This window comes from Salvelinus namaycush, chromosome 21 (genome assembly GCF_016432855.1).
Source record: "Salvelinus namaycush isolate Seneca chromosome 21, SaNama_1.0, whole genome shotgun sequence".
In the NCBI taxonomy this organism is placed as follows: domain Eukaryota; kingdom Metazoa; phylum Chordata; class Actinopteri; order Salmoniformes; family Salmonidae; genus Salvelinus; species Salvelinus namaycush.
This window is the reverse complement of record NC_052327.1, coordinates 20,781,775-20,797,769: the sequence shown is the minus strand read 5'-3', so window position 1 is coordinate 20,797,769 and position 15,995 is coordinate 20,781,775. Positions and strand designations below refer to the sequence as shown.

The window sequence follows — 15,995 nt, the reverse complement described above, 5'->3', positions numbered from 1 at the left end:
TCAACATTGTGGGCTAGGTTAGGAATGCTGTGTTGCGCAAAATTTTGCATCATGTCCCTACGTTTATATAGGTATGCACGTCAGCTTTGACATCGGTTTTTAACATCGGCGTTAAACTAGACATCGGGCCGATACCGATGTTGGCATTTTTAGCTAATTTCGGCCAATTCCGATATGTTCACCGATATATCGTGCATCACTAATTTTAAGCTTACATTAGGCCTATATGAATCCTACCTTTTTGAAGCACATCTCATGAGTAGCAGACCCTTTAGTCCTGTGCCAATCAAATTTGCCTAAACCTACTGTCAAGTTGTTAGCTAGGCAATGTGACTGAACAAAGTTGTTTGTTATCAAACCAATTAGCAACCCTGGATTAGTTTAAAACGGCCCACAACATGGGTTGTATCTCAGTGTGCATTCGGAAAGTATTCAGACCCCTTCACCTTTTCCACTTTTTCCACATTTTGTTATTCTAAAATTGATTAATGTTTTTCCCTCATCATTCTACACACAATACCTCATAAATGACAAAGCAAAAGTTTTTTTTAATTTTAGTCAATGTATTAAAAAAAAAATGGAATCACATTTACGTAAATGTTCCGACTCAGTACTTTGTTGACGCACCTTTGGCAGCGATTACAGCCTCGAGTCTTCTTGGGTATGACGCTACAAGCTTGGCACACCTGTATTTTGAGTTTTTCCCAGTCTTCTCTGCAGATCCTCTCAAGCTCTGTCAGGTTGGATGGAGAGCATCGCTGCACACCTATTTTCAGGTCTCTCCAGAGATGTTCGATTTGAAGGACATTTAGAGACTTGTCCCGAAGCCACTTCTGCATTGTCTTGGCTGTGTGCTTAGCGTCATTGTCCTGTTGGAAGGTGAACCTTCGCCCCATTCTGAGGTCCTGAGCACTCTGGAGCAGGCTTTTATCAAGGGTCTCTCTGTACTTTGCGCCGTTCATCTTTCCCTCGATCTTGACTAGTCTCCCAGTCCCTGCCTCTGAAAAATATCCCCACATCATGATGCTTCCACCACCATACTTCACCGTAGAGATGGTGCCAGGTTTCCTCCAGACATTGAAGCTTGGCATTCATGCCAAAGAGTTCAATCTTGGTTTCATCAGACCAGAGAATCTTGTTTCTCATGGTCTGAGAGTCCTTTTAGGTGCCTTTTGGCAAACTCCAAGCGTGCTGTCGTGCCTTTTACTGAGGAGTGAGTGGCTTTCGTCTGGCCACTCCTTACAGGCCTGATTGGTGGAGTGCTGCAGAGAGTTGTCCTTCTGGAAGGTTCTCCCATCTCAAAGAGGAGCTCTGTCAGAGAAACCATCGGGTTCTTGGTAACCTCTCTGACTAAGGCCCTACTCCCCCGATTGGCCGGGCGGCCAGCTCTATGAATAGTCTTGGTGGTTCCAAGAGAATGATGGAGACTTCCATTTAAGAATAATCTGGGCCACTGTGTTCTTGGGGATTTTCAATGCAGCAAACATTTTTTTGGTACCCTTCCACAGATCTGTTCCTTCGACACAATCATTTATCGGAGATCTATGGACAATTCCTTCTACCTCATGGCTTGGTCTTTGCTCTGACATGCACTGTCAACTGTGGGACCTTATATAGACAGGTGTGTGTCTTTCCAAATCATGTCCAATCAATTGAATTGACCACAGGTGGACTCCAATTAAGTTGTAGAAACATCTCAAGGATGATAAATGGAAACAGAATGCAATTTTGAGTCTCCTAGCAAAGGGTCTGAGTACTTATGTGAATAAGGTATTTCTGTTTTTTATTTGTAATAAATTAGCAAAAATGTCTAAACCTGTTTTCGCTTTGTCATTATGGCGTATTGTGTGTAGATTGAGGATTTTTAAAATCCATTTTAGAGTAAGGCTGTAACGTAACAAAGTGAGAAAAGTAAAGGGGTCTGAATTCTTCTTTCCGAATGCACTGTAATACCGTGATCCCCACTCTCATGCTCCAAGTGCATTCTCTGCGGACGTTCTCTTGAGTGTGGACAATGCATAAAACATTACATTTGAGAAGCACTCGCACTCCCCCTACTGTATGACCTTACGCTACATCTCCAGCCAGGACAATGGCAACAATAGAGATGAAACAAAATATACACAAAGCAAACATTTTACTTCATAATTATCAGCTAGATATGTGAATCATTGTAATCTAGCTCGATAAACAGGCAAAAATGACCTAAAACTAATGTAATGCAAGGTAGAGTAGATGTAAATTCTTCGTGGGTAGCTAGCTAACAATTCTTTGTGGCTATCTAGCTAGCTAACAGTAGTAGTTAGCTCTATTGACTTACAATGGGCTTGCCACCCTTTTTCTATTGTATTATTGACTGTATGTTTGTTTATTCCATGTGTAACTCTGTTGTTTGTGTCGCTTTGCTTTATCTTAGCCAGGTCGCAGTTGTAAATGAGAACTTGTTCTCAACTGGCCTACCTGGTTAAATAAAGGTGAAATTTAAAAAAAATGTATGAATGCATCAAGATCAAATATTGTAGACAGTGTTGATAAAACGTTTACTGGAGAACAAGTGGAGACATAGGACGAGGTGGATAATTGTATAATAAGGCAGGTTTATTCAAGTGTAAAAATATTAGGCAAAGCGTGCAGCACGGCTCCTTCTGTCTGATTCGTATGGAATCGTCAGGAAAAGAGAGCGCTCTAAACAGTACATTCAGATTATATAGGCAACTAGCAAAGTAGGTTGATCTTGTCGTCTGGCCTTCCGATTGGTCGATCTGGGTCGTGGGTTGTCCTGTCCGGGCCTGATGTCGACATTCCATTGGCTCTTCCCACAGTCCTTTGTCTTGTGCTCCAACCTTGAGTTGTGTGTCTGTGATTGTCATGGGGGAGGGGAGTTGTGTGTGTCGGTGGTTGTCATGGGGGAGGGGAGTTGTGTGTGTTGTGTCAACTATAGCTAATGTTGAGAAGTTGTTAAAACAAGTTACCAATATCTAATACAATTTCTTACAACAGGCAACATGAGATGTGAATAGGCAACATTTTATTCTGAAGTTGGAGTTTATTTTCTCTTGCTTCAGCTCAAATAATGTCTGCCATTGATTTCTTGAAAATGTGCATCCTTTTTTACATGGTTGCGTCATATTTCTTTGCATACTTTCCATTGAAAATGCATCGATGCATGCTTCAAAATATGTACAAACGTAGTACGCAGTGGAAGTGCCCGCCGTGCTCCGTTTTGCATACTTTGATTTGGACTCATACTCCGGCCTTCCTGTGCTTCAATTTGAGTGCTCGGAGGACAGTAGTATGCATTTTGAGAAACACCCATGGTTTGTGAAATGATATAAAATGCGCAACAAAAAAAGGCACCTCCGGTAATATGGGTCTTTTTTCCATTTTTTCCCCCCATTTTTAGTCTAGAGACGACGTTTTCTTTGCTGTGACGCTGCAAGCATGCCTGTCGCGACGCAGTGCTCCATTTTCTCTCTCTGACACTGAGGCTGCATGACAGTGAATTTACAAAGTCTACTCAGACTGGTCTGTGCTCTTGGTTATAACAGTCAATGAAATTATTGAAATTATACAATGTATCAACATTGGAGCAGCGTGCAAAGCGAGCAATGTAACAAATGTACAAATCTAACAGAACTCATCTGGGTCTTGGTCTGCATCCCTGCTCGCCTTCACTGTTAAATGGTGTTTTTTTTTTAAACTGACAGGAATAGACGTGCGTGAAGAGCAGACGGAGAGAAGCAGGTGAGTGAGGGCTGGTAGAAGATGCAGTTGGCTGCCACACGTGATATGCGCATGAAAGTGAAGTGATATGATTGGACATGAGTATACCAGAGACTAGTGGCTGTTGCTTCAATTCAACAGAATTTATAAACAAAACTGACTTAACATAGCCAGCAGGTTCTTGAGATCGGTAGGGCGGAAGTCGGTAGTATGATATGAAACTGTACTACCTGTATTCTAAAATGTTGGTATCATGACGTTTTGGTACCGTGATATTACCGTGGTACCAGTATACCGTGCAACACTAGTTTCTGCCAGCATCACTATGTGGGCCCCGGCCAGCCTTTTCTGCAGTATATCAGCTCTGTTTATCAAAAAATGCTGAGACTGCTGACCTGAGGCATAATTTTGCAGACATCAGCAATACATCTTATCTTGAAGTTGATCCTACTAAGCACTGTTCATTGAAATGAGATAAATAGTGTTGACTTTGATTTTATAAGATTTGAAAACACAGTAATTGGATGGATTTAGAACGGGTTTTGCAAGTGCCTACTTGCATATTATTAGTTGACGTGTTTGATTAATGAGCCCTATATGCTCTTTAGGATATGTTTGCTACAAATAGGCTAAGAGCGGTGTTGTAATACAATTCTGATATAAGAACTGCCTTCAAAAAGCAGCATGAACTCTAGATTAGAGCATGTTGCTAAATAAGTGATGGGGGGGCGGGATCGATTAGTTAAATATCGCAAAATTATGTTTGGGGTGATATATATTGACTTTTTTGTAAAAAAGTATATTTTTGGTGGTAGGTAGCTTTAGCTTGTTCTCAATCTTTTTAAATGGTGAGCCAACAGTACCTATTTCCATGACTGATCAAACAAATTTTCTCATGCTCTCTCTTGTCTCTGCAGCAGACATATAGTGAGCAATATATTTGGGTCATCAAATCGCAATAAAATTGCATTATCGAATCCCAATAAATATAGAATCGTGAGCATCGCAATACTTATCGTATAGGCAGCTAAGTATCGTGATAGTATCATGAAGTCCCTGGCCATTCCCAGCCCTACTAAATAATTGGAGTTGTAGAATGGGTTTTCCCATTTGGTTCACTTATATAAATTATTCTGTATCAAGTTATAATTTAGGCTTTTTATCAGCTTGTTATTTTAAGTCCCCATTTTTAATTGTGAAGGAATGAACGGATGTAAAAAGGCTGCTGAAAGTTGTTTCTTTTGATTAACAATAATTCCCTATTGACATCCACTTTAGGCTATGAAATAAATATATACAATACCATTCAAAAGTTTGCGGTCACTTAGAAATGTCCTTGTTTTCGAATTCAAAAAAAAAAAAAATGTCCTTTTTAAAATAACATCAAATTGATCAGAAATACAGTGTAGACATCGTTAATGTTGTAAATGACTATTGTAGTTGGAAACGGTACACAACTACCAAGAGGACAAGTACATTAGTGTCTAGTTTGAGAAACAGGCACCTCACAAGCTGCCAGTTGAGGACTTGAGGCGTCTGTTTCTCAAACTTGACACTAATGTACTTGTCCTCTTGCTCAGTTGTGCACCGGGGCCTCCCACTCCTCCTTTCTATTCTGGTTAGGGCCAGTTTGTGCTGTTCTGTGAAGGAAGTAGTACACATAGTTGTACGAGATCTTGCGTTTCTTGGCAATTTCTTGCATGGAATAGCCTTCATTTCTCAGAACAAGAATAAACTGACGAGTTCCAAAAGAAAGTTATTTGTTTCTGGCCATTTTATCGAACCCACAAATGCTGATGCTCCAGATACTCAACTAGTCTAAAGGCCAGTTGTATTGCTTCTTTAATGAGCACAGCAGTTTTCAGCTGTTCTAACGTAATTGCAAAAGGGTTTTCTAATGATCAATTAGCCTTTTAAAATGATGAACTTGGATTAGCTAACACAACGTGCCGTTGGAACACAGGAGTGATGGTTGCTGATAATGGGCCTCTGTACGCCTATGTAGATATTCCATAAAAAAATCTGCTGTTTCCAGCTACAACATTAACAATGTCTTCACTGTATTTCTGATCAATTTGATGTTATTTTAATGGACAAAAAAATTGCTTTTCTTTCAAAAATAAGGACATTTCTAAGTGACCACAACATTTTGAATGGTAGTATATATCTGGGGAAAAACATCAAGCAGTTAGTTCCATATCTCATTTATTTTTCTGTTTTTGTTTTTTCTTTAGTTGGAGAAATTGAGACGAGCGACTCCCTGGGTCTGGAGATCTCTGAAACCATGTCAGTCAGCGTCCACGAGAACCGAAAGTCCCGGACCAGCACGGGCTCCATGAACATCTCTCTGTTCCATAAGCCCTCGCATCCAGACAGTGTGCTCACCCACCTCAACACCCTCCGAAAGCAATGCATGTTCACTGATGTGACACTGTGGGCGGGGGAACGCTCCTTCCCCTGCCATCGGGCCGTACTGGCTGCATGCAGCCGCTACTTTGAGGCCATGTTCAGCGGAGGCTTGAGGGAGAGCCTGGACAACGAGGTGAACTTCAGAGACAGTGTGCATCCAGAGGTGCTGGAGCTGCTGCTTGACTTTGCCTACTCATCCCGCGTCATCATCAATGAGGAGAACGCAGAGTCGTTACTCGAGGCGGGAGACATGCTGCAGTTCCACGACATCCGAGACGCTGCCGCAGAGTTCCTGGAGAAGAACCTCCACTCGTCCAACTGCCTCGGCATGATGCTGCTGTCCGACGCCCACCAGTGCAAACGGCTATATGAGCTCTCCTGGAGGATGTGCCTGGTGCACTTTGAGGCGGTGCGGGACACGGAGGACTTCTACGGCCTCAACAAGGACAAGCTGCTGGACCTGATCCTCAGTGACGAGCTGGAGATCGAGGATGAGCAGATCGTGTTCAACGCTGTAATGCGCTGGGTGCGATACGACCTGGATGGCCGCAGAGACTACCTCCCTGAGCTGCTGCGGGGCATCCGCCTGGCCCTGCTGCCCTCTGAGTGTCTGATCGAGGCGGTGGCCTGCGAGGAGCTGGTGATGTCAGACAAGAGGAGCCGGCAGATTGTGGAGGAGGCCATGCAGTGCAAGAAGAAAATTCTGCAGAACGATGGGGTGGTCACCAGCCCCTGTGCCCGACCCCGCAAGGCAGGCCACACGCTGCTCATCCTGGGAGGACAGACCTTCATGTGTGATAAGATCTACCAGGTGGACCACAAAGCCAAGGAGATCATCCCCAAGTCAGACCTGCCCAGCCCCAGGAAGGAGTTCAGTGCCTGTGCCATCGGCTGTAAGGTCTATGTGACTGGGGGGAGGGGTTCTGAGAACGGGGTGTCTAAGGATGTTTGGATCTATGACACGGTCCACGAGGAGTGGTCTAAAGGAGCACCCATGTTGATAGCACGTTTCGGCCATGGCTCTGCTGAACTGGAGAACTGCCTGTATGTGGTGGGCGGCCACACTGCCATAGCAGGCGTCTTCCCTGCCTCCCCCTCAGTCTCCCTCAAACAGGTAGAGCGGTATGACCCGCTTACCAACAAATGGACCATGATGGCGCCGCTTAGAGACGGTGTTAGCAATGCAGCCGTGGTCAGCGCCAAGCTGAAGCTGTTTGTCTTTGGTGGCACCACCATCCACAGAGACAAGGCCTCCAAGGTGCAGTGCTATGACCCTCTAGGGAACCGTTGGGCCATCGCAGCAGAGTGTCCGCAGCCGTGGAGATACACGGCCGCCGCTGTTCTAGGCAGTCAGATCTTCATCATGGGTGGAGACACTGAGTTCACCGCCGCCTCTGCCTACCGCTTTGACTGTGAGACCAACCAGTGGTCTCGTGTTGGGGACATGACTTCTAAAAGAATGAGCTGCCATGCTGTGGCCTCTGGAAACAAACTGTACGTGGTGGGGGGCTACTTTGGGACGCAGCGCTGCAAGACGCTAGACTGTTATGACCCCACGTCCGATAGCTGGAACAGTATAACCACAGTGCCTTACTCACTAATTCCTACTGCGTTCGTAAGCACCTGGAAACATCTACCAGCATAGCTGCCTCTCTACAAGAATAAGGAGCGGTCTCCAGAACTGGGTGAGCAATAAGCATATTGTTTTATCCTAGTAATAGATGTTGGTAAGAAATGTCATATTTGTAAGAATTCCTACGCAAGCACGTTCACCGTGTACATCCTTTGACAATATTAACACTTTAGCACTTTACATAACATTCAATATTAACACTTTAGCACTTTACATAACATGTCCTACATTTCCCCAAACACTTGACTCTTTTCTCACTCAAATGCTTTCAAGTGAAAGAGCCTCAGAAGTCTGATAGCTTTTGACATACACACTCAGCAGACTTCTGTACTTCTCAGCAAACTTCTGTACTTTTTCGGTACTAGAACATGAAAAAACGGTTCGGTACTATAATTGTTGTTACTTTCGGTACTTCTGGCAAATGTGACTCGCGTTGTCTACTGATATTAGAGAGCGTCAAGTCTATCAACGCAGCCGATGTCCCCTTATAGCGCGAACGCACCGTGCTTACTTACTCAATTACACTTACTCAATGCTAGCTCTAGCCTGTACTAAGGAACCACTGCACTCACTCAGTCTGAGCTGCATCATGTTAGCTCCCCCACTCACACATTTGAATAATGGAACACGTTATGTGGAAAAGTTGCAACTGTTAATTACTGTTCACAAAACAATGTCCATTAGAGGCTAGAACACTTTACAATGAAAGAAGATACCGGTAGCTTTCAGCTTTGTAGGCTAACTTTTCTTGCTAGCTTACAGCTGAAGCTAACATCAATTCACTACCCTATAGGGCTGTGGTGGTCATGACAATTTGTCCGCTCGTTATTGTCATGCTAATGACTGCCGGTCTCATGGTAATTGACCGTTAATTAACAAACACATTTACCATCTCCAGGCCTCGACGCATACAAGCCGCTGATGCGCACCTTTTGGAATATCTACATTTAAAAGTCTATTAAGTCAATTTAATATACACCATCACAATAAACCAATGATTTATTTTAGGCAGGTCTAAAGAAACATTATGATATGAAGAAAATGTATTCCAGTATAACATAATATGAGTTGGTCTACTGTGTGCTATTTGGCTAGTTAATTTAGCAGACAAGATAAGTCCCATGCCATTATTTTACATAATTTGACTTTATAGTAAGAAGAATATAGTTTAACTTTTCCCATTCCGGAGCAAGTGTGCATATGAAGTGGTTAGCTAGATTTTGAGTTATTTGGCAACTTTAGTGAATGATACACACCTTTTAGAATATCTTAGAAATCAGGCTACAGATGCTGGATCCCCAGGGTGGCTGCCCTACCTCCCTCCACGGCTGGGAGATGCAGCGGCTGGGCTGCCTGGAAAGACAGCAGCGGAGTGGCTCTGGGACTACCCAGAGGAAGCAGGTTCTTACAGAAGCAAAGTGAAAACGGCATTGTTGTCATCAACATTGTTGCATGTGCTGCATTGACCATGCAACAACAAATGCGCTCCTTGAGTGACAGGGGGCGGAGCTAGGTCTGTGTAGAAAGCAGCATGAAGAGAGAGCAGCGAAAGATGACTCAAGTAGCGAGGTAAACTATAAAAATGGACGTTACACACAGCATATGACATTTAACAAACCACACATTCAAATACTGTTATAGAAGGTAAAGTAAAAACCCAAACCGGTCTGTCCATCAATACCAGACAATGGAGAACTGAATACCAGGCCATTAGCGACCTGACAGTCACTTCCAACCCATGTCCAGAGTGCGTAAGAGGAGATCACGGTGAGTCACGTGGAATTTGACTGCGGTAATACGATCACCGCAACAGCCCTCGTGAACACCTTACTCTGCTTATCTTAATCGGCGTTAGGTCAAAATTGAAGTAAGCATATGCCGATTAAAACACTTGCTTTTCTGCGAAATGTTTCATATTATTATTAGGACAAGTAAACACCTTCATCAGCGTTCCAACAGTGTATTCGATCTGTGTATGAGCTAGCACCAGCCGAGCCAGCCTCCCTCTTTAGCGCAAGTGAAGTGAGTTCGGAACACCTGAACGTATGCGTTTTAGAAGTAGTTTTCACATGCAAACTTTATGTCCGAACTCCAAATCAAATATGCTTCCCAAAAATAACATGGTCGCTGTGGTAGAACATTTATTGTGATTGTCGATTTTCTGCATCAAGGAGCCTGATTTCAGATGTGTCCATTTAAACAGGATTATTAGGGAAATCGCTCTTCTTGCACAGCATGTGAACGTTTAAATCAAACTATTATATTAACCTGACGATCCACAATAATTGCATTATTGTGTGCATGTAACCGTGCTCACTGTGTGTGTTTGATGTCATTAGGTCTTAAAGAGACAGTGCACACTTATGAAAGAAGAGATTGCTACCTGTACCAATAACCCCCCCCCCCCCCAACCAAACAAAGCAAAAATAAATGATTACCATTATTTTATCAACAAAGTCAAATTTATTGTATGATTAGATTCATTAATTTATACATGGCTATCTGAAAAATGGACATAAATGTAAAATGTAATAATATGGAACTCAAAAGATCTGTCTGGGTCAAGTGCCATTCTCTGACTTTGGCTAATACGCTTTATTTTTTTTGCTTTGGTATCGTTTTGGAATTGAGCATCATGGTGGCATCGAGTATCGTAATACTAAACCTGGTATCAGTATCAAAGTAAAAACTGACAGCTAATCTTGTCTAGGTCCTGCTGTTTGAAGTGTGTGTGGTGGGGCTACTCAATAATAATAATAATAATACCCGGAGAAACCATCTAGAAGTGGCAACAAAGAAAAGCACAAACACTGCAGGACCTCTCATGGTGGCTTCTGGGAGTGGTAGCTACAGTAAAGTTTATCTGGGGGAAATCCCTGTCTCTGTCGGGATCAAAGTGACACATCCCACCCAGTGGTGCAGTACAGTGGTAAGCCACTCAGACATTGATTTGTGTTCTGCATTACAGAGGTTTTCCAGTCAATTGGCTATTAGCACACAAGCTGGAGAACACACTGGGGCTCAATCTGTGTAATTACACAGAGACTGAACAGAGACCACAGAGAGCTACTCTAATGGGGGGCGGGGTGCCGTTGCGTTGTGAAAGCCAGTAGGTCCCAAATGTACCGTTCGTTACCCATTACATTTATATAGAGTCTAAAGTACACTGTAATGGTTTCCTAAACTGTTGACATGTCCTGTTTTTATCATGAATAAATAATGACCAGATAAGCCCAATGCAGGCATTTTAAGGTTATGCTTGTGCCTCAATTGTTCAATGTTATTGAACATAGCGTTTGGTTTCCTATAATCTATGGTTATCTTATCTGAGAGTGTGTTTGCTGGAGCTGAGCTACTATAAAGGGGGTTGGGGTATTGCTTGGAAGATGTTGCTGCGGGGAATAGGGAGGCTCAAGTCCGTGTCCAGGCATCAGCCACTAGGCTGGTGAGAGTAGCAGACATATATAAGTTCAGAGACACAACCTCAGATCACAGCACAGAGGTAAAGTCTCCCTTCCTCTGAAGGGTTAACCCAATTAGTCAGTTTTGGACTTTTTTAAACATTGTGTGTTTGAGCTACAGACCAAACAATAGTCTGTGATTTAACGGGGGCTTAGCTAGAGCAGTGTTTGTGAGATGAGGGTGGATTCCCTAAGGGGCCTGGTCTTTTTACAAAAAACGTCTGAGTCCGAATGGTTTCAGCTACAAACTATGAATAGTTATCTATGAAGAGCGGAGACTTACAAACAAGCACGTAACATGTTTTGTTCTATGACGCTCACATGCTAGACAAGAGTTGTTAGAAGATAACGGCGTTCTAATACATAGATCATAGGAAATCCCAGGACATAGTGTCTATAATACTGTTATACTCTCACATTGTTCCTGTCAAACTCCAAACTCCACACCGTTGTCACCGACTAGTGATGCAAACAATTTCTGTACTTCCAGCGTTCATATAAATTCATATTTATTTTGTTGTTGTTGCTTTGGCTGACATTTTTTGTTATTGACATTCGTCAATAAAACTCATGAACTGTTTGTCAAGTAGTTTTGTGTTCTACTTGTAGCTCTGGTTGTCCTGAAAAGTAAATGGTAAAACACTTCGTTGTGAGGCTAAATATAAGGGCTGAACAAATGAAAAGACGATTTTTGCTGGGGTCTTGGGACTGATAGGGTTAATGACTGTTCCTGTGTGTAATCATTAGCACCCACCTCAAAGCCAACATCACAGGGCTCCATTTCACAGAGGAGCAGGTGGCCCAGCTTCATAATTAGCTCCTGCGGGCCAGGCTACAGAGGCTAGATCCCCAGGGTGGCTGCCCTTCCTCCCTCCCCGGCTGGAGGATGCAGCGGCTGGGAATCCTGTTTTAGCCCATACATTTTTAAACAACTGCAGCAGGCGAAAGGGAAGGGAGAGAGAAAGAGAGAGAGGGACTACCTGACTGCAGCCTGCCACACTCAACCAGTTTTTCAAGGATCTCTCTCTGAACTTTACCACAGCTCCCAGGCAATATTTATATAACCTTTCTTTTGACAGGGAGTCCTGCTGAGACCAAGGTCTCTTTTACAGCTGAGCCCTGTATACACATCAATGTACACATTGCTATTCACATCAATACATCAATAACTAAACACTATCATAGACAATTATTTAATATAATAATAGGATTATTATAATTATTTAATATGATAAAAATAGGATTATTATTATTATGTCAACAGTGGACAAATGATCACATGTCAGTCGGTACATTTTATGTCAGGCATGTGTATCCTTATCATTTTAGACTCCAATGGAGTAATAAAAAAAAGATCTGGTTCCTCTTATCAGAGACATATTTGAGTACTTTAAAAGGGCATCCCAAGCTCCTCTGGCCGTTAGCCTAAAGCTGGGCATTAGCCTCATACACCTATCAGACCTCAGGGCTTGTGAAACACAAGCTAACACATTTAATGGGGGCTTAGCAATAACCTTATCTAACCTCGTTGTTCCCCTGACTCCTGGCCAGCCCACGAGGAGGATTAGGGTTACAATGTGGATGGATATGGGTGGTCGAATAGTCAGGCTTATTAGGCTAATCCAATCCAGTACGACGACTGTTTTCTGAAGTATAATTCATTGCATTTAGAATCATCTGGTCCATTATATACATTTATGGCGTTTTTCACGCCGTCACATTCAAGCAGGACAAATTAATCATATCAGTACGGCAGACAGTTTTTATACAGTGTTTCTACAATGTTGGTCTCACAGGCTTTGCCCTCTCAAAGCTGTCGTTTTGGCTTTAATGAATATCCAAAGGGAGGTGTCGGCCTATTGGAAAGCTCTCTTGGCACAGCGTCATGCCTCTAATCAGCTGTGTCCCAGGGGTGACTCTGCTCATTCCTGACATTTGTTTGTTGACAACACAGTCACACACAGGGACTTTTCTCCCGCTCAGGCTCTGTTATGGAATAATCTGTTGGCCGTGGGGCTGTGTTGTGTCAACAGGATAGGTGGAGTGTCAGAGGACACAGTAAAAACTCCACATTGAGCCGATTCATTGTGTCCGAGCTGCTGTTGTGGTCTGGAGGAATGCAGTCAGAGGAGGAATGCCCCTTCACTGCTCCTTGAGAGAGACCTTCCTTCCATATCCGCTGGCCATCTTCTCCCCCTGCCCACACTCCTCACTGTTTTGCAAGGCCTTAATGAGACCCTACTTACAGCAGCACACAGCTCCGCTCAACACTGTTTGCAGTGGCTGACGTGAGCTGCGATGATTTTATAATAGGCTTGAGTGTGGCTTACAGCTGACTCCTGTACAATATGAAGTAGGACAGCGGTTGGTTGTGGGAGGAAGAGGAGAGGAAGAGTCCAGGAAATGAAGAGAAAAGATGTGTGTCTTGGCTTGCTTGGAGACGGGGAGTTTTCCTGCTCTGTTATACAGTGACTTCAGGTTTAATTGAATTATGCCCAAGCAGAAAATAAGAACATACTACTGTAACATCATGATCTTTCACTCTGTCAGCAAACCGAATGTTAGCCTAGATTCAGTATGAATCAAGTCACTGCACTGAAGGTCTTCTGCTCCCATCCTATGCTATTATATTTTATACCATGTTTTTATGAACCCATCAGACCCAGAGGTGTCAATGTAATGATGGTTGACCATAACATTCTGAACAGAAATACAGTAATGGTGTCTTTCTATAATGAACAAGCCTGTGAGCTACCCAGCAATACCCTGGGCAATTTGGCAAAGTGGCAGCAGAGATGTGTGACTGTCTGGGTGCCAGGGGTCTCCTATCAAAGACAACATCTGAGCTACACCACAGTCAATGGGCCAGAGAGAGGGAGCCTGCCAGGCTGCTACACACCTCAGGCTACAGTCTGCCTGCTCGCTCACCAGAACTTTCCATCTGAAACTGCAACACTGTAGACAAGCCTTAATGGGTGTAGTAAATGGGGAATGTTAGACATGACCATTTCCTCTGCTTTAGAAGGGAATGTAGGCCTAATGCTAACGGCCTGGGTGTTTTACTGTAACCATTTATCAGATACAATGGGTGGTCTCTGAGAAACAATGCTGTGCTGTTTTATACCACTCTAGCGAATGTTGACTATGTAGCCTAATCTAGATGGAGCGCGATCCAGGCAACTGAATCCATGAGACCTCATTGCTTTAGCCTCCAAGCCCTGGTGACATATGTAATTTGAATCATTTTTACACAACGGGCAACGCCTCAGAGGTGGGGAAAGAAAACATTTCCTTAGGTCGACATTTGGATTTACTAGATACTAACTCTGCTGTGCATACAAGGATGGCATTATTCCCTGCCGTTGTCCCTGGTTTGACCTCTCGTTGGTTTGACCTCTCGTCAATCGTTGGTTTGACCTCTCGTTGGTCTGACCTCTCGTTGGTCTGACCTCTCATTTTAGTTGTGGAGATGTTAGAACTGGGGTGACTTCTGCTTTTACAAGCTCTACAATGACAAGTATCAATTGGTCAATAAACTCTGACAATACTGTGAACGTTTTCATAGCCATCCATTAAAAATTCATCATGGCCTTTTGAAAAGTATTACGTTCAGCTTTGCCTATGTTATGGCTGAAGATAAAGAGTCTGGGTGTGTGGCATTTTGGTAATAAATAGCCATCATGATATATTTGTCTGATATTTTACTCATGGCACTGGCAGAGCTTTGCCAGTTAAAGTAATTGCAGCTTGTGTGTGTGTCCCAACACATGACATTGTTTTTGAGTTGGGTACACTGGATGTTACTCCTTCTCTTGCCTCCTTTCCAGAAGGGTTGTGTTGAGCAGCTGCATTCGACTGTGCCTCGGTAATCCAGGTAATTTGCCAACAGTTGGAACAGTCCTGACCCCATGCCAACCACCACCCCCTGCTTCCAGAAAGACTAAACCAGCTAATTGTGTCAATGTTGCAGAGGCACTAAATCGGATTGTGTGGATATTAATCTGATCTCACTTTTTGGCACAGTACATGGTACTGTCGCAGGAAACATGGCGTTTTGGCCCAATGTACTGGAGAGACAACTGTAAAGCAGTGCTTTTTACCTGATAGCTAGACACAGTGAATCACAGATCGAGCAGTCTCTCTCTCTCTCTCTCTCTCCCTCACAACAGAGAAACATATTCACACAGACTACATATAAACACACAGCTTCCTCTCCCCAGAATAGTAGGACTAAGCTTTGCTTGTTCGGCCTGCCCTGTGTAAATTGGCAGTGGATTTAAGCAACATTCTGACATAGCATTGCACTGGACTTCCCTTTCCTGGAATCCACTGGCTCATTGCTATCTCTATCCGCCCTGAAATGTCCAACTTTATCATCATCGCATTAGGCCGCAAAGCTATGTTCATTCTGCTCCAGTCTAGACTGGTGTCTCGTGTAGATAAGAATATCATGAGCAGTTATACAGCACACTGTAATTAAAAAATCTGGCTTCTATCATACAATTCCCAGGAACAGGGTGATATGCTATTGTGCTTTCTCCTCTTGTTTTTCTGCAAATAAAATTGGCTTTCACACTTAGCTATTACTTTTCCACTCGGAAATCTAGTTTCAGCCCTTTCCATTCATGCCCTTGTACGGGTTGAACATGGCAGATCAGATTGGGGCACTAATAATCACCTAAATTGGGACGTAGTGGCTGAACAGTAAAATGCTATACGTGACGTCAGTGCTCTGGCTCTGCCTTCACAGCGCTGTATGGGTTTTGACT

General features: G+C 43.3%; 1 protein-coding gene across 4 annotated transcripts in view; it reads left to right on the top strand.

Annotated features, from left to right (window-relative positions):
* LOC120066173 (kelch-like protein 25) overlaps positions 1–15,995 on the top strand; it is a 46,061-nt gene that overhangs the window by 15,151 nt on the left and 14,915 nt on the right. For 2 of the 4 annotated variants that reach the window (XM_039017350.1, XM_039017351.1), the window contains exons 2-3: positions 3,708–3,744; positions 5,958–7,817. In XM_039017350.1, coding sequence (XP_038873278.1) covers positions 6,008–7,777 — 1,770 coding nt within the window. In that variant the 5' untranslated portion in view covers positions 3,708–3,744; positions 5,958–6,007 and the 3' untranslated portion in view covers positions 7,778–7,817. The remainder of the gene's footprint in view (positions 1–3,707; positions 3,745–5,957; positions 7,818–15,995) is intronic. The other 2 variants (XM_039017349.1, XM_039017347.1) reach the window with 1 other exon arrangement.